Here is a 23745-nt window from a genome sequence, read left to right as displayed (position 1 = left end):
TATGTGTGTATGTATATATATATGTATATGTGTGTATGTGTATATATATGTGTATGTGTATGTATATATATTTATATGTATATGTGTGTATATGTGTGTATGTATATGTATATGTATATGTGTGTATGTATATATATATATGTGTGTATATGTGTGTATGTATATATATATATGTGTGTATGTATATATGTATATATATATGTGTATATGTATATATATATGTGTATATGTATATATATGTATGTATATGTGTATATGTATATATGTATATGTATGTATATGTGTATATGTATATATGTATATGTATGCATGTATGTATTTACTGTATATGTGTGTGTATATGTATGTATATGTATATATTAGGGCTGTCAAACGATTATTTTTTTTAATCGCGATTAATCGCTGAATTTCTATAGTTAATCGTGATTAATTTTGACCGTAGTCTTTAAGACCCGAGTCCTCTACGATGCTGACAGGTCTGCAGTTAGTTGCCACCCATTTTGCAAGAGCGGTAGTAATTTCTTTGGATTTGGTTTCATCCACAGGTCGGCAAGTAGCACTCTCCAAAATACTGCTTTGCCTGAGCCTGCTAGCATCAACCTGAGTCACGTTAACTGTACTACAATGCTTAGCTCCGTAGGTGGTAGCTCAAGCTTGACGCGCTTCAGTGATATTTTAATTCGGCTTTACACAATGTGCATATGGCTTTCGACCTGTCCAGGAGTTTTGGAAAATAAAAAGCGCCATTCAGGATTTCATTGCTGCTGTCTTTCTCCGTCATGCCTGCAGCCTGCAGCAGCAGGATGTGTTACGAGGAAGTATGGCAAAGTGCGGCATAGGGTCAAAATAGTAGCCTGTTAGGCACGAAGCGAAGCCGAGTGAAGTGAAAATAAATTAATAAATAGCGGCATGCGATTAATGCAATTTAAAAAAAATAAAAATAAAAAAAGGAAGCGTTTTGCTCGGCTCTTAATCACATTGCGATTAACGCGTTAATGCTGACAGCCCTACTTAGTTCACCTTCTTTCGATCTTGTGCATACCTGAGTATACCCACTGATATATACAGTATGCATATGTGCAGAGGAGATTGTTTATCGGTGAGATGCGTGCTGGCTCAAACAGTAGGACATCTGACATTTACAACACAACAGACCCTCTATCTTGTATACTGGCAGCCTGCCTGCATGATTGGCACACTCCCTGGAGAGGTTTGCACCTGTGTGTGTGTGTGTGTGTGTGTGTGTGTGCGTGTGTGTGCGTGCGCGCTAATATGTTGGAGCGTAGAAGGAAAAACACTTTGCATGTCAGTTTAAATGTGAGTATGAGGGTAGGGTTGGCATCAGTGTCTGAATTTGGCATGGCTTCATTATGATTTTGTGTGGGTGGGTTTGTGTGTGTGTGGGTTTTATAGAATACTGAGTGAGGAAGAGAAATAGTTTTTATCACATAATGATGTTAGCACCGTGTTAATTTGCCCTGTGTATCTATCAACTTAATTCTTTTTATTCTTTTTTATTCTAACATCCCTTTATCCCATGTTCGTCTCACTCTCTCCGACTTATCGATCTTTCACTTTATATTTTAGCAGAAGTGTGCTAACCTTTGTATCGATTGTCTAGCTGTCACTCAAGACTGTCAGTCAAAGAGCTGGACTTGTCTAACAAGTCATCTAGAAAAAAAGATCCCTGCAGTAACAATGTCTAAACTTTAGTTTAATATGTAAATAACATTTTTAAAGGCCCCCCCAAACTGTATTTTTTTTTTTTTAATCAGCTGCAAGTGATGGCATCCTCCATACATTTCTGCAAAACAATTTCAATTAATTAACATGAGAGATTTTGATATGTCTGTGCTCTTCTCATTGGTAACGTGGGTGGGGCTCTGTTGGAAAAAGATCTTGCAAAAAGCGTCATTTTTGTTCACCAGTCCGAGTTTGGCATTAAAAAATAGAAACCACTGTAAATCAAAATCTGAAATGAAAACACAGTCTTGATAAAGCAGTTTTCCATTTTTTTGTGTAAATTATTATTGAGTAAAGATGTTTTTTTTTCTCCTGTGTTGCTTACAGTATGTAGTGAAATATATTTAATATTTTAATACAAAAATGTAAAGCGGCGTTAACAGATTTTATTTTCGGCCCTTTTCAGTTTTAATATATAATGCTGTAAAATAAACCAGCACCGCAAACATCTTCCAAAATGAACACACTTTGTTAAAACAATAAAAAAAAAAAAAAAAAAAACCCTGAACAATATAACCTTTTTATGGTGGTAATATTTTTTGCAGAAATATCGTATCCGCTGCCTGTATTAGTTTTAGAAAAGCATATCTAATAGACTGCAATGAAGTGTTTTTGTTTTTTTAAGTAAGTGTGCACATGCCAAAGCAGGTGCATGCACAAATTAAATGAATGTGATTATTAATGTTTCAATATATAATACACCTGTCAGACTGTGCTGCATTACATTAACCAGAAAAACAGGAAAGAGTGCACTCTGTTCCAAGCTAATGAATATGGCATATAATTTGTGTGTGTGTGTGTGTGTGTGTGTGTGTGTGTGTGTGTGTGTGTGTTCTTGTTTAACTACATTCGTGGGGTCCAAAAACCAGGAATACAGTATACTTGTGGGGTCTGGACAGCTTTGTGGGGCAAAAATGCTGGACCCCACAAGTTTAAAGGGCTGTTTGAGGGTTAAGACTTGGTTTTAGAATTAGGTTAGGGTAAGGGTTAAGGTTAGGCATTTAGTTGTGATGGTTAGGGTAAGGGGCTAGGGAATGCATTATGTCAATGACGGGTCCCCACAAAGATAGTGAGACACACAGTGTGTGTGTGTGTGTGTGCGCGCGCGCGCATACGTGCCTACATAAGGATGCTTTCCTTGTTGTGAATTCTCGTTGCCAGCCTCAGGTTTCCTCCCACCATCACCATGTGGAACGCCGACTGATGCCAAAGTGTGTATGGAGGAGGTTTCCTCAGCGATGTCGACTTTAATAAAGAAGTTCAGACCTAAATGAAGTAGAGCGAAAGATAATGAACAGATGTGAGAAAAAATATTCAGATAGAGCAAGGTCGGCAGGGTTGCCAGGCAACACAGAATTCATAAGGTATCAGGCATGGGATGTCGACCATTGACAAATCTCAATCCGCATCAGCAGATGTCGTCAGAAGATATGTGCGTCAGCGTTTCCCGACTGTGTCCCTGAGCTTCACTCCTCTTTTCACCACCTTTACTACTTCTTCCTGTTTTTTTTTCCCCCTCATCCCTCTCTTTCTCCACACTCGCACTTTCCAATTATATTTCTCTTTCTCCATTTTTCCTGGTTGGTTGCTGACTTTTTAATGTTCTCAGCCCAGGGAGTTTTACAGGAGTTGGGGGGGGGGGGAACTCTTGGAAATGGACGAGGACTCTTGGAGATGTTAAGGAACATCAAAGGCAGGTGTTTCTGAGAGGGCAGAGATGATGTGGAGAGCTTTAGAAGCCTGTAAATGAAGGACTGAATGTGCCTTGTGGGAGTAAACGGTTTGGGTTCATACGTTTTCTAATATCTAATTTGAGTAGTTCAATATTATGGAGAGTTAGGCTGTAATAATAATGCCATTATATATTTTAAGCTATAGTGCGTAGTTTCTGTCTCCCCCATGAGGAATTCTAAGTAATGACAACAAAACTGTCGGCGCGTCCACATGATACAAGCCTTCCGTGATCGCGCAAGCCTTCATTAATATCAAAAAGTTACGCACTCAAGCTTTAAAGCAGCGGTTTGATTAGCTGTTGTCCCCTGGTTGCATTTTTTGTGATAAGTTAAAATGTATGCGTGTGGTGAGAAGCGTGTTTATTGGGGTAAAATTGGGAAAGTTTTTTAATTAAATTTATTGTGAATCGATGTTTCTGCCTTTGTTTTGTGGATTTTAATTAGTTATTCATTTTATTAGATTAAAACACTAATTCAAATGTAAAATACAAACATCAAAATTCAGCCTAATTCGTTATTCTACTCTTGTCTTTTTTTTTCCTTGCAGTTATTTCCCACTTCTCCTTTTCTCTCTCTGCAGGACGTGATGCAGCTCTATGCTTACACTTAGTTCTTGTTAACAGCTTTATGCCCTGCACACTCTGCAGCTATAGACTGTCAACCTAACCTTCAACACACACACACACCTATAGCTGCTGTCAAATACTTTTTTACTGAAATAGATTGGCACACACAGGCACACATAGTTATGCTGCCCGTGAGATGTTCTGTGTGTGTGTGTGTGTGTGTGTGTGTGTGTGTGTGTGTGTGTGTGAAGCCTGACATATCTCGTCGTCCTTGAGGTAAGCAGGAAAAGGAAGACAAGATTGGAGAAAGAGGCGTAGGAGCTTCAATAAATAAAGACCACCAACAGGGAAAAAGTGCCCCCCACAGTACTAGCACTACCGTATATTACAACAACCATGCCACTGGTGTTGAAGTGCCCTTTAGCAATGCATGAAATCCTATAATGCTTCAGAAGAGCCTGTGTGCAATCATTTAGTGCTGTTGTGTGTCCAAACCAAGCTGACATTCCAAGGATTTACACACAAAGCACATTCTCTCTCACACACGCACACACAAACACACACACACACACACACAGGTGACAGGCAGAGATATGGGGAGCATTTGCTTTTTTGTGTATTTATGTATAAATTAAATATGTTTTAATTAGGCTATTCTGGCCTTCCTATTTAAACAAGACAAACACCATGAGTGATTTACTAAATTCATATTTAAAGTAAATGTATTGTGCACAAGCAGATGTGTGTGTAAAACATCTTATCTGAGTCTTGATGTAACTGTAGAGTTCATATTTCATATGAAATACTGTATTGTGGCCCCAGATGACAATGCAGAGCTAACGATGTTAGCACACAGTTGCTGTTGAAAAAAAAGTTAAATTTAATCAAATCAGTAGTCTAGAGATGTATGAGTCCCTGGAAAAGAGTCACAGGTCACTGTTAAAGCAGTAATTCAACATTTTAGGAGATGTGCCTTTTTGCTTTCTTGCTAAGAGTCAGATGAGGTATTTAGTAAGATTAGTGCTACTCATGTTTGTACGGTAAACATTAAGCTACAGCAAACATGCTAACATTTTCTTATTAGTGCTGAACACAAAGTACAACTGAGACTAATGGGAGTGTGATTAGTGTGGCATGTATTTTAGATATTTCAGGCTGGCCGAACAACATTGCCATTCATGCAGCCATGCTGCTAGCATGGCTAAAAATCAGCCTACCTATCTTCACCTCAAAAGCTAAATAACAGATTTAAGAGAGGTATTGATCTTTTCATTTAAATCATTAAAAAAAAGATGACTTTTCCCAAAAATGTCAACTTATTACTTTTAAGACGTATGTGGAGACCTCAGCAGGTTATAATGAAGACATTATTATACAGGAAGTAGGAAGAATCACAAGTTGTTTCTGAGCTACAGTTTAATGTCACAGACCCATACCTGGATGTCTTAAGGAGAATTACTTTGTGACAGATAATTTGAGCTCTAATGTTCCACTTCCTTCTCCTCTTTCTGACCTTTGTTCTCTTACCTTACATTTTATTTCATTACTTCCAGTCTTTATTTTTCCCTCTGGCTGAATTGAACATCTAATTGAACATCTATAGGGGATTCATGGTGTCCTTACAGATATGTGCTAAACCACTGAGCACTGTTAGAACTGGATGCTTTATAAGGAAAGGAGGTTTTGCATATGTCACATACAAATTGTAGATTTTTAGTGATTCAAATTACAATTACAGAATCTACAACATCTCTGTAAAAAAAACAGAAGTGCTTTTGGGATCCCCAACACACAACATCATAAATATATACACACACAATATTTCACTATCCCAGAAACAAAGGCAGAACAGCTGTCATACTGTGTGTTCAAGGATGCTGTGAATCTGATGGGAAGTAAGCATCCCCTAAAACAATTTCCTGTATCATGATTGCTATTAAAAGCAGAGCACCCATTAAAGTAATAAGAAGGAGAAAACAAATTGGCACTCTGGGTCACCACTCTAGTTCACAAAGAACAAGGAGAACTCATTCAGCAAAACAAGCGAGTTACTGAGTGCCCTTTTATTACCTCCGCCAAGGAGGTTATGTTTTCGGTTTGTTTGTTTATCAGCAGGATTATGGAAAAAAAACGATTTTCATGTTGCTTGGTGGAAGCATTTTGTTAGTTAACAAGTTTTGTTAACATTGTGAGATAGGTCATGGCCTTGGCGCAGGTCTGTGCTCTCTGAGTGCCCTTCTAGTTTTATTGTTTAATTGTTTTTTATTCCGTTTTATGGAAATAAATTAAATTCTTAAAAAGCTGATCTGCAAAGAAAAAAAAGAAGCATAACTAAGAGTTTTACAAACTACAGTAGAAGTAGAAACACTTCACATGACTTTTTGACGTTGCTCAGTAGGACTTCTTCCTCATCCTGTGGTAGGTCTTATGAAAGTGTGAAAGTGTACTTCCTATCCCATCCGCTAACATGGAGGGGGTGGGGTTTATGACCTACACTGCAGCCAGCCAACAGGGGGGTTATCCAGATGTTTTGGCTTCACGTATGTACAATCTATGCATCAACCCCTGGTACATACAGAAATGTGCACGTGCTAAAACAAACTTTTGAGAAAAAAACATCAAAAAGAGAGAACAAAATATATTAATGCAAATGCTTATCTAATCTCTTCTTGTCTCATCTTGTACTAGTATGTATTGAAATGTTTCATTAAACCTTTGTTACTGTTTGTAGAACATCAAAGTGTTCAAACTGCAGCACACATACCTGAAACTTTCAAAGTTGTCAGGCTTGCAGTTAAACACAGTGAAAGTTCGGTCACACAGCGGTGGCTCTCTGTCAGCGGCCTCTTGCTCTGGCTGCTTGCCGTGTCTGTGGGATTAAGCGCGGAGCCAGGGGAAGCCACAGTTAGAGCTTTGCTCAATACAGCAGCCGTCATGGGGAATGTGAAGGGTGTTATTTTCTAAGGAGTGACTGTCACTGTCCTGTGGGTGGCTCAGTTAGCTGATTTCTGTGGGATTAGCCAGCCATGGAGGGAAATCCAATTCTGCAAAGCAATCCCTGCTCGCTGCTCTGACCAACCTGCACCACTACTATTCCACTCTTTGCCTCCTTCTCTCTCATTTCTCATGAAGATCAACAAGTGCCCTCTATATTTCTCTCTTATCTCATCTTTTTCACGCCTGTATTCCTCATGTCTTGTTTTCCTGCCATTAACCTTTTATCTACATTTTTGCTCAACATTTCTGGATAAATAATATATATATTGGAAGTGTTACATTGGAACAAATATCTTGGTGAACAACAATCGGGTGCAGTGACTGTGTGCAGCTTCCCTGAAGTCTTGTCATCACAGTGACGTTCTCTGTAAGGTTTTGAACCATTTGAACCATCATACAGAGACAAATGTCTATGCTCACAACCATATCTAGAATCAAGCACTATAGCTGAAGACGCTGCACAGAGTTAATGGTAACCTATTGATAGTCAAGAAAAAGCTGCAAATATATTTCCATTATTTTTGTACTTTTTTGCACTACCCCTTGCTGCTGCAGCATTGTGAATTACCCTATTGTGGGATTAATAAAGGATTTTTTAGTCTTTGAATCTTGATTTAGACTCAGCTTTACTTGGTGTTAGTTCTAATTAGCATGCTAACACACTAAGCTAAGATGGTTAACATGGTGAACATGAGACCTGCTTAACATCAGCATGTTAGCATTATTATTGCAAATATGTTAGCATTTAACTTTGAGTAGAGCCAGGCTAGCTCATTCCCCTGCTTTTATAATTCATGCTAAAATAGGCTAATTAACAACAAAGTCATGACATTATTGCTAATCTGCTCATCGCACTCCCTGAAAGAGTGTATTTGCCGTGTATCATCTTGAGTCAGGGAATGGGCTGTCTTTTGCTGCCTTCCAGTTTTAGATGCTGCAATCTTTTTTTAATTTTTCATCTCTTTTTTTTTGGGGGGGGGGGGTCAGTGTGTCTCTCTAGTACTGCCCTCTCATGACTGCACCTCTCTCTCTGTCTCTCCCCTTATTGAGGGCCTCAGAGGGCCCTTTGTCCTCTCTGGTGTCCACCCCTCCCTTTTCTCTCTAATCAAATAGCCTCCGTGAGGAAATGCCAGCAAATTATAGCCTCTATTCATATCTGATGACCTATGAACTCAGTATACAGTGGGAAGCAATGGGTTGGGTTGTGACTGCTACAGTATACATGAAGGGTTAAACCGAGACAGAGAGGAAGAGAGAGTCACAGGAATTAAGACTGTTTGATAGAAGTTCCTCGGACGTGACCAAAGCAGCAGCACATTTCCTATTTGGGTTATCAGCCATACACGCACGCACAGTATATAATACAAGCAGACTCAATTTTGCATACACAGAGAAACACACAAACAAAGTATGCACATAGGCTCTCACATGATCACACACATCATGTATCTGCTGCAAGCATAAAGACACCACACTGCGTTATTACAAAGATATAATCACACACCGTTACATACTATTTTTTGGTCACGTGCAGGCGCCTTGACACACACACACACACACACACACACACACACACACACACACACACACAAACACTCTTAATCTGGCCTCTGCAGTTGGTCGGGAGCTGCATACGACCTGCTAATTAGTGGCCAAAGTAGGCCTCTGTTTGTCTGCTCTCTTCCTGCTCAGCTCAGACACAAGTTTCTCTGTGTCCTATCTCTGCCCCGAAAGATAGAGAGGGAAGGAGGGTGGAGGGAGGGAAATGAATCAAGACCGAGTGTGTTTGTTTGTACGAGGGACTGCTCATATCGAACCGTGTGAAGACTTTTCTCCCACTTTTTAAATCCGTCTGACCCCTCCAAGGCTGAGTGGTAAGAAGAGGTGAGATACATCAAAATATCAGATAGCTAAACCTGTTGTCACACTGCTGGATTAATTTCAACTCTAGATCTTCAGCTGCTCCCAGGCTTCACTCTGGACTTTCCTGGATTTCTTTCCAGTGAGTGTCCTCTTTGAGATTGAGTGCACAGTAGTTTTCTGCTGGCGAAAGCTTGTTGCTCACCTCAATGCAGCTTAGTTGGATATTTTACCATTGCCTTCTTGTTGTACTGTGTGTGAGAAATCAAGCATGTTGCTTGTACTTGACTTCACTTTCTGTGTGTTTTTTGTATGTTTCTGTGTGTGAGGAACTCGCTGCTCCTAACTTAATGCACTCCCACTTCCTCTGCTTCCCTTCCTCAATACAAACTCATTTTCCTCTTCCCGCTCTGTCTCCTGCTCGTCTCCTTTGGATTCTCTGACACAAACTCCAAAGTAAGTGTTGAGTTGGATCCTGGTGTCCTTTGATCTACCTGTGTTTACATCCCTCCCTGTCTTTACCCAGGGCGATGGGTTTTGCTACCCCTGTCAGCTTTGGCCTCTCTTTCTGTTGGAGATTTAGAGTAACAGGAATAATGAGAGATGAAGTGAAAGAGAGATAAGGGACAGGAAAAGTGCTGAAGGGTAGGCAAGAATAGACCGAGCACATGGTGAAAGTACACGCTATTAGTGATTCTTCGTCTTTTCTTTCATTTCATTTACTGCTTTCTATCTATTCCCTCTCTCCTTTTAATTGTATTTCTCTATGTAGACACTACAGAGGAATCTCTTTCCTAAACTCATTCTGTCTTGGAGCTTGTCTCATGTGCTTTCTTCAGCGCATCTGTTAATGATGCTACTCCACCTGTGGCATTTTAAAACTTCCCGTATTTCATTGTTAATTCATGGTGACATCTTGGTAATTACTGCAAACAAATGAGACCATGGCTGTGATGTATGATACCCTCAATCTCACGGCTGTCTTTCATCAGAAATATTAGAGCTAGGGTCATGTTTTTAAATTAGGACCGCACATTTCCCATTAATCCTGTCACGTCCTGTTTAAAGACGATGCTCTCCCTTTGTCTCTGTTTTGATTTGAATCTACTTTCACTTCCAGTAACATTGAAACTTTATCTTGATTTGTTCTGAAGAACTGCACCCTCTTCCAGCTTTGTGCAAGTGACACACACACTGTTGCACTTTTATGTTTTTACAAGGAACCAGGTTACTCCGAGGAATCGAGTTATGCAGGAATTCGAACAACACATGTTCTGTAAATCCATGTTTACATGCAGCAGTCAATAATCAGGTTCCTCCCCTACCTTATCCTTATTTTGGACGAATTACTTTCATACTTTAACTGTCATAGTGATGCAATGTGTTGAGTGTGTGTCGAAGGGCTGATGGTGCAGTGAGAGGACAGGCTCTGTAGTGAGAGCACAGCTTTTTGTGTTTGAATTGTAAGAAATTGAAACCGACTTTGACTTCTAGAGCCCACTTTGTGATGGTTTCAGTCTGAGTCAGACTTTGGATGGAATTATTTTGAATATGACGATTATGTGTTTAAATGTTGCTGTCATAGCAACCCTTTCTCTGAGAAATTACAAATAATTTGCAAAGACAAATATGTTTAGTATGAATCTTAATTCTGCAGGGATTACGTTTTCTGACAATATTGTGAGGAAGATTATTGTATCTGCCAAGTTGCAGAATGATACTGAATGTTTCTGCAGAAAAATGTGCACTGACTGTTTCTCACTATATTTCTCACCACTATATCATTTATTTTTCCTGCACTATCTGCACGCAGCAACTAGAGCAGGATTTGTTTATATTTAAGCACTTTCACCGTTTTTTTTTTTTTTTAATGTTAGGGTTTGTGGTCTTGGCTAAATATTAAAAAAGTAAAAAGTGACCTAAGTGCGAGACAGGACATACTTTATAAACATTTAACCCAAACCACGATTACACTAACCTTAACTGAACTACTCGTTGCCTGACCCTTACCAAATGCAGCACTCTGGAGACAAACCTCAGTCTACAATCTCACTCCGGTGTCCTGCGTTTTGTACACAACTAGCAGAGGTTGCTGTTTCCATTCCATTCCAGCGTACAATACCTGGCAAAACAAATGACAAGTATCTACCCCAATTACAGAATCCTGGTTTCTGGTTTACATGGGTTTTAGAAATCAGGATACTGCCGAAAGCCAAGCTTAAATAGGCTACCTAAGTGCATGTCAACACACTGTATGAAATGCAGTTTAGTGGTTTGTTAAGGCCACCTCTTGCTTTCGAAATCACAATTTGACTAAACCCTCAAAATGAATATGAAGATGATTAATGGCTCCTTTAATCTGAGCTGTCAGATACAGTTTATAATTCAGAGTCTTTATGTACTGTAGGAGCAGGGAACTCGCAGCAGCTCTGTATGGCTCCATCAGAGTGCTCTCAGCCTTCTTTCAGCTCTGTGAGTGAAATCTGCACCTAACCAGGTTGTCACGTCAAATCTGTATCAGCTGAGGCCGGGCCACAGTGAAGGCATAAAAGACTGACTGGGTCTCTATTAGCTGGTAATGGCATTCTAATTGAGTGCTGATGGGGAGAGAAAAGGGAGGGGGGAACCGAAGGGGGGGGGGGGGGGGTAGTTTGTAGACCTTTTAATAAAATGTTGTGTGAAATTCTGAGATTGAGTGTGAGTGAGAGAAATCATCAAGGGACTGATTGTTCTGTCAGCCAGAATGATTAATCCATTTTGAGTGTGCTCAGTGTGTGATTGATGGCCTGGTGCAGTCTGGGTAATGTAGTAGCAGATGATGAAAGGAAGATTAATGGCTGTTGAATGAGGAAAGGAGGCTGAGAGGGGGGGGAGGGAGAGAGAGAGAGTCAGAGGGTTGAGAGATTTATGTGGCGCACGGTTGAGAACTGTCGTAGCCACAACCACAACTTAATACTATGGTGACATGGGGAAAGGTACAACCAGGGGCAGGTTGCCAAGTGACACTTCGGAAATGATGATAGAGTGTTGCGTTAAAGGGAAAAGGAAGACATCAGGAGGCTGCGTTGCTTTAAAGAAATGTTTTGTCTCTTTGGCTGAAATGACGCTCGTCCCTGTAACCTTTTCCCCTGGTTCACATCACTCACTCTTGTTTTTCATTCTTTCTGGGTACACATCTGCCTCAGAGATAAGGGACCTTTTGGTCCTCAGCTCTCTCTTGGAGCCCTTTGGGTCTCAACCTTTTCACCAATGCTGCAGCAAAATGCAATCTGAAATTCTCCTCGAATACCCGAAGTCAGATATAATAACATACTGTCAGAAATGACAACTGTTTTTTTTTCTAGTGTGTTTCAGGATTTACTTTTTTTTTTAGTGAGAGCCGTATCATAAAATGGATAGAGGTTACTTTTTTTTTTAAGATTAATTAAAATGTACTCATTTAATTAATTGAATCATTTAATTAAGTAATTATGCATGTAATTAAGTTATTATATTTTACTCATTTACAGATTATATATTTTCATTTTCTTCTCTTGTCACACGGGTGGCAGTGAAGGTCAGGGGCCTCGACGGACCAGACCCGGGCAGCAGACGCTGGCTCTGGGGACGTGGAATGTCACCTCTCTGTGGGGAAAAGAGCCGGAACTTGTGTGGGAGGTGGAGTGCTACCGGTTAGATTAGGTGATGCTTACCTCTACGCACAGTCTCGGTTCTGGAACCATACTCCTTGATAGGGGTTGGACTCTTTTCTTCTCCGGAGTTGCCCAGGGTGTGAGGCGCCGGGCGGGCGTGGGGATACTCACAAGCCCCCGGCTGAGTGCCGCTATGTTGGAGTTTACCCCGGTGGACGAGAAGGTCGCTTCCCTACGCCTGCGGGTTGTGGGGGGGAAAACTCTGACTGTTGTTTGTGCATATGCACCAAACAAGAGTTCGGAGTATTCAGCCTTCTTGGAGACCTTGAGTGGAGTCCTGCATGGGGCTCCAGTGGGGGACTCCATAGTTCTGCTGGGGGACTTCAACGCGCACATGGGCAATGATGGAGACACATGGAGAGGCGTGATTGGGAGGAACGGCCTCCCTGATCTAAACCAGGGTGGTTGTTTGTTGTTGGACTTCTGTGCAAGTCATGGATTGTCTATAACGAACACCATGTTCGAACATAGGGATGCTCATAAGTGTACTTGGTACCAGAGCACCCTAGGCCAAAGGTCAATGATCGATTTTATAATCGTTTCATCTGATCTGAGGCCGTATGTTTTGGACACTCGGGTGAAGAGAGGGGCGGAGCTGTCAACCGATCACCATCTGGTGGTGAGTTGGGTCAGGGGGTGGCGGAAGATGCTGGACAGACCTGGTAAGCCCAAACGGGTAGTGCGGGTAAGTTGGGAACGTCTGGAGGAGGCCCCTGTCCGACAGACTTTCAACTCACACCTCCGGCGGAGCTTTTCGTGCATCCCTGTGGAGGCTGGGGGCATTGAACCCAAGTGGACAATGTTCAGAGTTTCCATTGCTGAAACTACGGAGAGGAGCTGCGGTCTTAGGTGCCTCAAGGGGCGGTAACCCACGAACACCGTGGTGGACACCGGCGGTCAGGGAAACCGTCCGACTGAAGGAGGAGTCTTTCCGGGATATCTTATCCCAGAGGACTCCAGAGGCAGTTGCAAGGTACCGAAGGGCCCGAAGGGCTGCAGCCTCTGCCGTGAAAGAGGCAAAGCAGCAGGTGTGGGAGAAGTTCGGAGAAGACATGGAGAATGACTTTCGGTCGGCACTAGAGATGCACCTATTACAACTTTCTAGGCCGATTCCGATTTTCTTTGAGTTAGGCCAGCCGATACCGATTTTAGCCGATTCCGATTTCATTTTTTCTAACCACTTTACAGCACACACAGATATTTATTTTCTATCTTTTCTTTAATAGAAAATGTTACATTTTGCATAGAACATTTTTTAAATAGATAATCGATCGCTATAAAATACAACTATATAAATTACTCCTGGTGGGAAATTCACACACATCTAAAGTGCAATGTTATAGAAGAACCATTTCCTTCTTTTCACATCCATTATCCAACAAAAGAAATTTGATATATTTAGCAAACTAAACTTCTGTATGTATGAAAACAGGGCAAACAGGTAATGGCAATAAAATAATATAAAAATAACAAATAAAAATAAAATAAATATAGCCTTAATGCAGTAGGCTATAAAGATATTTCTCAAAACGCACACACAGGCCTGTTTGAATGTCAATAGTAGCGTTACCTGAAAACAGCGTGTAGTTCTTTTTTAGCAAGTTTGCGTTATGTGTCATTGTGCATAAATGTGAACACTACCGTTGCTGTCAAGAGGCTTATCTGCTAACGTAAGCTACCGACAATTACCTCGGGACAATCCAGCAAATAGACGGTACCCTAGAGTGCCGTTACCTGAAACAGATGATTTAACGTCACCGCTCATTTTACACACAGTTTAACAACAAAACTAAACTCTTTAAAGATTACTACGTTTTTAATGTTGGTTTTGAGCGGTATGCAGCCCCACTAACCTGGAAAGCGTTTTTAACAGTAACGTTAATACAGCTTGTCGGAGGAATACAGCGTCTCTTTTTAAAAAAAATTTTTTTATTCACAGCGTCTCCTACAGCGGCCAGCGGGTCGACAGAGGCAGAGGGATCACAGCGTTTGCTAACGTTAGCTTCTCGTCTCATCTGGGGTCTGATGAACAGTAAATTCATCAAAGTCAGTGTGCCCAACGCTATTTTCCGATAAACTGTAGTTGTCATATTTCACAGGACCTGCGTGAGTGCAGCCTCAGAGGGGGGAGAGAGAGAGCGGCTGACTGTTTGAGCCGTGTATAATTACGACTGTATGACATTTCATAAACAGCTGATGTAGCGGCAGTGCGCCGCTGCTACATGCATATAGTGGAAACCCTGCATGTGCACGTGTTGTGTTGCTGTTGCGCGATGTAAATCATGCGGCGCCTGAGTGCATTTGACCGGCATAAAATCGGCATATGTCAGTCTGACCGGCAGGTCCCCGGTCATGGCCGATGACGTGAAAATCGGCCAATTCCGGTCACCGGCCGGTCAATCGGTGCATCTCTAGTCGGCACCAAGGTGCTTCTGGAAAACCGTTCACCACCTCAGGAGGGGGAAGCGGGGAACCATCCAAGATGTGTACAGTAAGGATGGGATGCTGTTGACCTCAACTGAGGAGGTAATAGGGCGGTGGAAGGAGCACTTTGAGGAACTCCTAAATTCGACTAATATGCCCTCTATGGTAGAGGCAGAGCTGGAGGATGATGGGGGATTGTTGTCAATTCAAGTTGCTGCGGTAGTTAAACAACTCCACAGTGGCAAAGCCCCAGGGATTGATGAGATCCGTCCAGAAATGCGTAAAACTCTGGGTGTGGAGGGGTACATTGTCAACATTGCGTGGAAGTCTGGGACGGTGCCTGAGGAGTGGCAGACTGGGGTGGTGGTTCCCCTTTTCAAAAAGGGGGACCAGAGGGTGTGTGCCAATTACAGGGGTATCACACTTCTCAGCCTCCCCGGTAAAGTCTACTCCAAGGTGCTGGAAAGGAGGGTTTGGTCGATAGTTGAACCTGAGGTTGAAGAGGAACAATGCGTATTCCGTCCTGGTCGTGGAACAACGGACTACATCTTTACTCTCGCAAGGATCCTGGAGGGAGCCTGGGAGTATGCCCAACCGGTCTACATGTGTTTTGTGGATCTGGAGAAGGCGTACGACCGGGTCCCCCGGGAGATACTGTGGGAGGTGCTGCGGGAGTATGGGGTGAGGGGGTCCCTTCTCAGGGCCATCCAATCTCTGTACGACCAAAGTGAGAGCTGTGTCCGGGTTCTCGGCAGTAAGTCGGTCTCATTTCAGGTGAGAGTTGGCCTCCGCCAGGGCTGCGCTTTGTCACCAATCCTGTTTGTAGTATTTATGGACAGGATAACGAGGCGTAGTCGGGGTGGAGAGGGGTTGCAGTTCGGTGGGCTGGGGATCTCATCGCCGCTTTTTGCAGATGATGTGGTCCTGATGGCATCATCGGCCTGTGACTTTCAGCACTCACTGGATCGGTTCGCAGCCGAGTGTGAAGCGGCTGGGATGAGGATCAGCACCTCTAAATCAGAGGCCATGGTTCTCAGCAGGAAACCGATGGAGTGCCTTCTCCAGGTAGGGAATAAGTCCTTACCCCAAGTGAAGGAGTTCAAGTACCTTGGGGTCTTGTTCGCGAGTGAGGGGACAATGGAGCGGGAGATTGGTCGGAGAATCGGCGCAGCGGATGCGGTATTACATTAAATTTATCGCACCGTTGTGACGAAAAGAGAGCTGAGCCAGAAGGCAAAGCTCTCAATCTACCGGTCTGTTTTCGTTCCTACCCTCACCTATGGTCATGAAGGCTGGGTCATGACCGAAAGAACAAGATCCAGGGTACAAGTGGCCGAAATGGGCTTCCTCAGGAGGGTGGCTGGCGTCTCTCTTAGAGATATGGTGAGAAGCTCAGTCATCCTTGAGGAGCTCAGAGTAGAGCCGCTGCTCCTTCGTGTCGAAAGGAGCCAGTTGAGGTGGTTCGGGCATCTGGTAAGGATGCCCCCTGGGCGCCTCCTTAGGGAGGTGTTCCAGGCACATCCAGCTGGGAGGAGGCCTCGGGGAAGACCCAGGACTAGGTGGAAGGATTATATCTCCAACTTGGCCTAGGAACGCCTCGGGATCCCCCAGTCGGAGCTGGTTAATGTGGCTCGGGAAAGGGAAGTTTGGGGTCCCCTGCTGGAGCTGCTACCCCCGCAACCCGATACCGGATAAGCGGACGAAGATGGATGGATGGATTTTTTTCTTTCCAAGACAGTTAAGAGAGAGACAGGAAAGGATTCCGGCTACAGTAGGATCCAACACTAAAAAATATATTTGTTGAAATGTTTTTGCCTGTCCAAGCATAACAAATGAAGTCATATTTATTCAGAGATGGTCTCGTACTCCTGGTCGCATTAATTGGTAAACCTGCTTGCAGGTTTCTTTCTCTGTTGTGTTTGAGGGAATTTTGTGTCCCGTTTCTCATCAGTTCTTTTGCTGTTTTTTTTAAAATTCATTCACACCATGTGTGAAGCTATTGCACCGTCAGAGGATAGATCTTAAAGTGGCCATATTATGCTCATTTTCGGGTTCATAATTGTATTTTGAGGTTGTACCAGAATAGGTTTACATGGTTTAATTTTCAAAAAACACCATATTTTTGTTGTACTGCACATTGCTGCAGCTCCTCTTTTCACTCGGGTACATTCACAAAAAGACCCTAGGTTGCATTTTGGTGAAAGTTACGCTTTAATAACAGCCCCCTCTTTCATCAGTTAGGGAGTTAATACATTGAAAAAAAGCCATTGTATCTCTCTATAAAACATATCTGTAAAATGTTAAAGGATTTTGCGGTGTAGCTATTTTCTTGCACATTTATCACATAAAACCCTTAAATCTAAAAATGATGGACTGATTCTTACCAGATTAATCAACATACGATTCCCTGTTACTTATCCCTAATCTTTGCCGGTCTCACAGTTTTGTAGGAGATGGAAGTTGAGAAATTGAGACTGAAGAGGTCAAAACTCCAGCACTGGTAGTATATAGAACAACTTTATTGTAAGACCGTCATCATTGCTTGCAGTGAGAGACTGGATGATGTTGGTGTAGTATTGTTCTTTCACAGTGAGTGCGTCTCAGAGTCGCATAATAGAAGCAGAGTGGGGTTTTTGGCACAGCTTCACCTACATACAAGGTGCATGGAGAGAGAAAAGAAGTTTAAAGAGGTCAGAACTCCAGCAGCACTTGCAGAGACCTTGATACAGCTCTTTTTTTTTTCCTCGTAACCTCGTTGATCAAAGAAAACAAAACCCAAAAGTTCGGTCCGTTAAGAGAGAAGCAGAAAGAAAGGTTCAAACTTTTTACAACCCTTTATTTTCAGTGTTTGCTTTGAGCATCGACCTAAATCTTTCATGATAATCCAAATGTGTGAACGACGTGGTTTGACTTGAATGGATAGCCTTGAGCTGAACTGAGAGATTACTGAGCTGATGTGTTGTTTTCTTTCTGTTTCTTATGATGCACCTCAGGCAAATATAAACAAAAAGATGGGGACCTTTGGCCCTGGATAGACACTCTTTACCACACATTAGCAAGCTCACATTAAACGTCTCCTTTTGCTTTTCTTTTGCCGTGTTTGCTGTGCTTTATGTGCAGACATCACATTCAGCTAATTAACTCAAAATGACTCTCTTTGGTGTAATATTGTGCATCTAAACTCACTAAGAGGGCTCCTAATTTGCTTTCCAAACACAATTTATCAACATAATACATAATGTATGGGTCTGTTGGAAGGGATAATAGGCCAGTATGGCTCCAGTACATAATTAATAATGGTTGTGTGTTTGTGTTTAGCTCAATGAATGTGGAATTGCTGGTAGTTTTAAACCACTTTTTCCATCAGATTGTGCACACTCTGTTACTGGGTAATGTGGTATGTTTAACGGATTGCCCTTACATTTCTCTATATGTGTTTTTCTCTCTGCCCTTCTCCCAGGATTCAAAGCGTTCAGCAGAGATTGTCGCCTCGCCATCTCTGGATGTTTTCCTGCCAGAGGACGAGGACAACCCGTATGAGTCCGTGACTACAGCCGTCACACGCAAACCCTGCTCCCTCGATATCAACCACCAGCTCAACGCCTTTCCACGCAATGGTAGGCCAACACTTCCTTGTTGTTGAAATCAGTGTGTCACCTGCAGTTTTAATTCCTAAAAGGCAGATGATGCCATCCTCATGCAAAAAGTTAATTATTTCTCATTGTAGTGACTTAGGTAATACTGCACAGCCAGGAACTGGAAGCCTCATATGTAATTAAAGTATGCATTTAGTGTATTTCTTAATCAACTTGTCTGACAGAGGAGCCTTACTCCATTAAAATGTATCATCAATTTGTAGTAAAGTTACTTTTTTTTTTCTCATAAAAGCATTGCTAACATCAGCGTTGGAAACATTTTGGGGAAAGAAAAAATCTGTAATAGAACTTCTTGCATAAAGAATCTAGAGTTACAAGTATATTAAATACTATATTAGTCCTTCCAAACCTCCCTCAGCAAGGTTACTGCTGTGTTCTGAGTGCTTGGGTCATGATAATTGCTGCCAGCGCTCTCACTCCCTCTTTTTCTTTGACAGTATTTATTTCTTGTGGATCTTCTTACACACTTTGTTTTTGGTCGTTTTAAAAAGTCTACTTAAAATAATTGGACAGCGGAACATATGGTGCCTTCCAGCGTGATCATGTTCGAGGATCCATATGTACGTCCCGCTGTTATAAAGATCACAACTTTAAGCCAAGTGTATTGTTTATCAACATTAACACAAGTTTTATTGCAATAAACAGGTGTGGAAAATGTGGGAGAGCGTGAAAACAATGTTGTCTGGGATACATTGTTGAATTTATGCCTATAGCAGTGTTTGGATGGGATTTATTTCTTTAGGGGAGGTTGGGTGATCAGATGTTAGTCCTGTCCAGATCACATACTGTATATGTGCGCTTGTTTATCATTCCATATGTTAAGTTCTCTCTGGACAGACACTTTATCACCTTGTGAACATCATCTTAAAAAGGGGAACGCAACCAATTTTCAGTCTGTTTACAGGTTGTTTAAAGGCTTTTGTGGCTTCAGACCAGTCTTATTTTTTATTTATTTATTTTTTTAAGATTATTTTTTGGGCATTTTTGCCTTTATTTATACTGGACAGTTGAAGACATGAAAGGGGAGAGAGAGGGGGAATGACATGCAGCAAAGGGCCGCAGGGCGGAGTTGGGCTGGGCGATATGGCCTAAAAAAAAAAAATCCCTGATTGTTTTCACAAAAAATCTGATTTACGATTTAAATTGATTCCCCCCCCTACTTAAAATAAATCTGCAGATGACAAAGAAATTGCTCAAAAAAGTTGTAACTTTATTTTGTTTTGACTCATACATGCATGCACACATGCACGCATGCACGCACACACACACACATAGGCATGTATACCATTATGATTATTCATACCAATTGTGTGGAAATATATATTGGTTTGAGTGTTTCCCCCTACCATTGTTTTGGGGGGGCGGCCTGCCCTCCCAACAACATGCAACAACAAAACAGATGTGTGCGATAAGCTGTTTTTGCACATACAGGTAATTCACTTCTCGTTCCTCGCCTAAAAGTTCAATTCATTTTAACTTTAGTTGCGCAACCGTGCCCCTATTTTCACCTGTTGCTGAGGAATGTACATTAACATCCCATGGTCTTGTGAATGTAGTATACCTGTAGCAAGCTCCTTCGTAGTAACTAGCGATAAAAGCGAAGAGGAGCTTCAGAGCTACAAAGCGGCGGTTGCTTGTTGTTTAAGCTGCTACAGACCTCCGTCACAGCTCGGTCGCTCGTCGGTCTGTTGAGCCGCAATAGAGCTCCTCAACACCGGCTCCAGTGCGCCGCATGGTGCTCTGTCAGGTCAGCAGTAGTTGGTGGTTCATTTATCTGATAATAGGTGACTCTGAGCCGGGTACAGAGTACCGTGAGCTGCCGGTAATTTCGAAGGAGATTACATCATGGCAAAAATGTTAGCAAACAGATGCCTATTTACATGTCCAGCAACATTTACATTCATTTTGAATTGTGTTTCTGGTCACCTGATAAATGTAAGTACAAGATTTACTCCTTACTAGCTTTTAGCTCTGTTTTGGTCTTAACCAACTCCTGTCGCTGATTGTGGTTCAGTGGTGAGACTGAACCTAAACAGTCAAACCAAAGCAATGAGCTGAGCTGAAAGACGCAAAAAAAAATCCTTAGGGCTGAGGGGAGTCTGATAATTACCTTCGAGCTCATCACCATGAGCAACACCTTTCACATTACTCATAAGAATTCGATACATCAAAGCTGTTTTTAGTTTAGGATTCAATGTTGAGCCTCTACCCTCGGACGCTTCAGTCAATTCTGTTTTCTGTGTCTTTTCAGTTCGGTCTACTGCGTTATACTTCGACACCCACGACAACAAACACCCACAATGTGTTCTTCCCTTTCACTCACCTCCCATAGCGATGCTACACACTGCATGTTGTCACGGCAACTGCATCACTGGCTGGTGAGTCACCTGTATGTTGCCATGGGAACTGCCTTGCTAGTGACACCCCTCTCCTTCCGAGAGGATACTGTAGAGGCTTGTTTTGTGTGCGTGTGACTTGTCCCATGCTTTATCTCGTCTGTGTTTGGCAGGATAGGAGAGTTGAACTGTCCATATACTGTACAGTGTAAATTTTGTGTGTGTGTAAAATGGGAGGTTAGCAAAGTGTCTTTTGGTAGAAAATTGCTTCACTGACTTAAGTGAGCAGTGTGGGTGTTCGCTTTGTTCTCAGCTCTCTTGAGTGCTGTTACCTGGCCAAATGAAAGAGAGACAGAGAGAAAAAGAGCGAGACATAAACATGTAATGTGGGAGAGCAAAGCAAGTCAGAAAAACTAAATGCAAATGTCAGAAGACAGAAGAGGTGAGGAAGGACACCATAAAAATGTCATGTCTGCTGAAAATGATGAGAAATGCAGAATGTCGTACAGGCGGCAGATATTGTCTTGTTGCAGAGAGACAGACCGTAAGGAAAGGTGAGAGAGTGTGAGACAGAGAGGGGGAAGATTATACATTCAGTCGACGAAGTTGGAGGGTCGTCTCAGGCTAAGCCATCTACATGAATGTGAATATGTGACACAGCAGGAGCGAAAATACTGGATTCCTGCTTTGAGTTCAGTCATATGTCGGGCTAATTGGACATGGGAGTGAGTCAGTTTCTCTTCATCTGCTTCCGAGAGGGAGCATATGATGATGAAGGAACATGGGTAAAGAGGAATTGATATGAGAGAAAAGAGGAAGAGAGAGAGAGAGAGGGATTTGGTGCATTACATTGCATAAAGTGATCATTCTCAATAAGTAACTGGTCTGTAATCAAGTCTTAAAAATCTTCCTCCTGGCAGATGTTTTATTTAGCAAATAGGATGAAATAATCATTTTTTCCGATGCAAATCAACTTTTTTTTTAATATATATATATATATTTTTTTTTATATTTTGTTTATAGCTTTTCTGTTTAACAAGAAAAAAGCACATCAAAACACAGCAAAGTAACCCACCCATAGACAAGCAAAAAACAATAACAATAGACTAACAATTAAGTAGCTAAATGAAAAAGAAAATATTGTATAGAAGTATGCATACATTATATATACATGTACAAACACCGGTCCAAATAAAAGAAATAGAGTAAAAGAAAGAAAGGTTGCTCTTCTGAGAAACACAGTAAAACCAGTTGATACAGTCACCATGTGAAAATCGACAGTGTATCAAATAACAAGGAAAAGGTGCAAAAAATTAAGCATTTTAAGACATTCTTGATAGATAAGACAAAAATGGTTGCCACATTTCGTCAAAGGTTACAGAGTTGAGAGAGACATTGTATCGTACTTTCTCCATATGTAGCAAGTTGGATATCTCTGCTAGCCAGGTCTTAAAAGAGGGAACATCCTCACTTTTCCACAATGTTAAAATATTCCATAACATAAATATGAGTAAGTAAATTTTAGGAACACACAAAATAAGGTCACTACACATTATGCACCTGACAACCCCACTGCCAAGAAACCCAAAGAAATGTTATATCAGATTCATTTTTTTAAATGGAATGGTATGCGTTGGTCCACACTGCTGCGTTGAGTGTGGCGGTCTTAATTAAATTACTTTATTAAATCACTTAAACGTACAATATTTAATTTTCTTATGCTAGGGGTCTCTCAATCAAAACAACGGATGTAAAAACAGACTTTTGATGATGTCTTGAAGTTGCGTGGGATTATGGGAGTTGTAGTTTTCATTGTTAAACACCATTGCCGATTTAAAATGTATATGTTCACGGATGAGTTTATCCATTCAAGTTTTATTCACGTTACGTTAATTCATGTCATTCTTGTGAAATAGCTGCAGTTTACGCCACATAAAGTGTGGGGGAGTTTAATTCTACTACTCAATGAGTCCTAAGGCAGTACATTTGTACACTAACTCAGGATTATACTTATTGTATTGTACTTATTCTGATTTGAATTTCATTTGTTACAACTGAGGGAATCCATTTCTGCTGCAGCACTTGGTGGCACATGCATTTCATTTATTCATATATGTGTGCAGACAAAGTCTGTTCAACACAAACCAACAAAACATAGAGGTGCCTTTGATAATATGGCACTTTTCCATTACATGGTACCTGCTCGCCTCGACTCTACTCGCCTTTTTTGGTTTTCCATTACGAAAAAAACTACCTGGTACCTGCTAACAGGTACTTTTTTTAGTACCACCTCAGTCGAGGTTCCAAGCGAGCTGAGCCGATAACAAAAGGTGACGTGAAAGCGACAGACGGGGGTGTCCTGAACAAACCCGCTATTATTAAATAGTTTAGCCAGCTGCTGCCTCCAGCTTCATTTGAAACAAAATGTGTCTTCTGGCTATGGCAACAACAACACACCTTCGACGTTCTGTGTGTGTGTCGCGTTAGTTCACGGCAGTTTACTGCGGCGCCGCTTGTGTTACAGTTCTGCGGAGGCTCCAGGCAGAGCTTTCGCCGTAGCCTACATACACACGCATGCCGGCTCGACGCACACACCAGCGCACAAGTATAAACATCAGGCCACTTACATAGGCTACGGCAAAAGCTCTGCGTGGAGCCTCCACAGAACTGTAAAACAAGCTCAAGTGGCTTGATGTTTATACTTGTGCACTGGTGTGTGCATTGAGCCGGCATATAAG

The 23745-nt window shown here is 41.7% G+C and overlaps 1 protein-coding gene across 2 annotated transcripts in view; it reads left to right on the top strand.

Annotated features, from left to right (window-relative positions):
* anks1b (ankyrin repeat and sterile alpha motif domain containing 1B) overlaps positions 1-23745 on the top strand; it is a 238508-nt gene that overhangs the window by 104078 nt on the left and 110685 nt on the right. For both annotated transcript variants that reach the window (XM_078243136.1, XM_078243133.1), the window contains exon 11: positions 18476-18632. In XM_078243136.1, the coding sequence (XP_078099262.1) occupies positions 18476-18632 (157 nt within the window). The remainder of the gene's footprint in view (positions 1-18475; positions 18633-23745) is intronic.

The sequence above is a fragment of the Sander vitreus genome, chromosome 23, assembly GCF_031162955.1.
Source record: "Sander vitreus isolate 19-12246 chromosome 23, sanVit1, whole genome shotgun sequence".
Taxonomy (NCBI): Eukaryota; Metazoa; Chordata; class Actinopteri; order Perciformes; family Percidae; genus Sander; species Sander vitreus.
The sequence above is the reverse complement of the archived record's forward strand: the minus strand, read 5'-3'. Positions and strand labels throughout refer to the sequence as shown.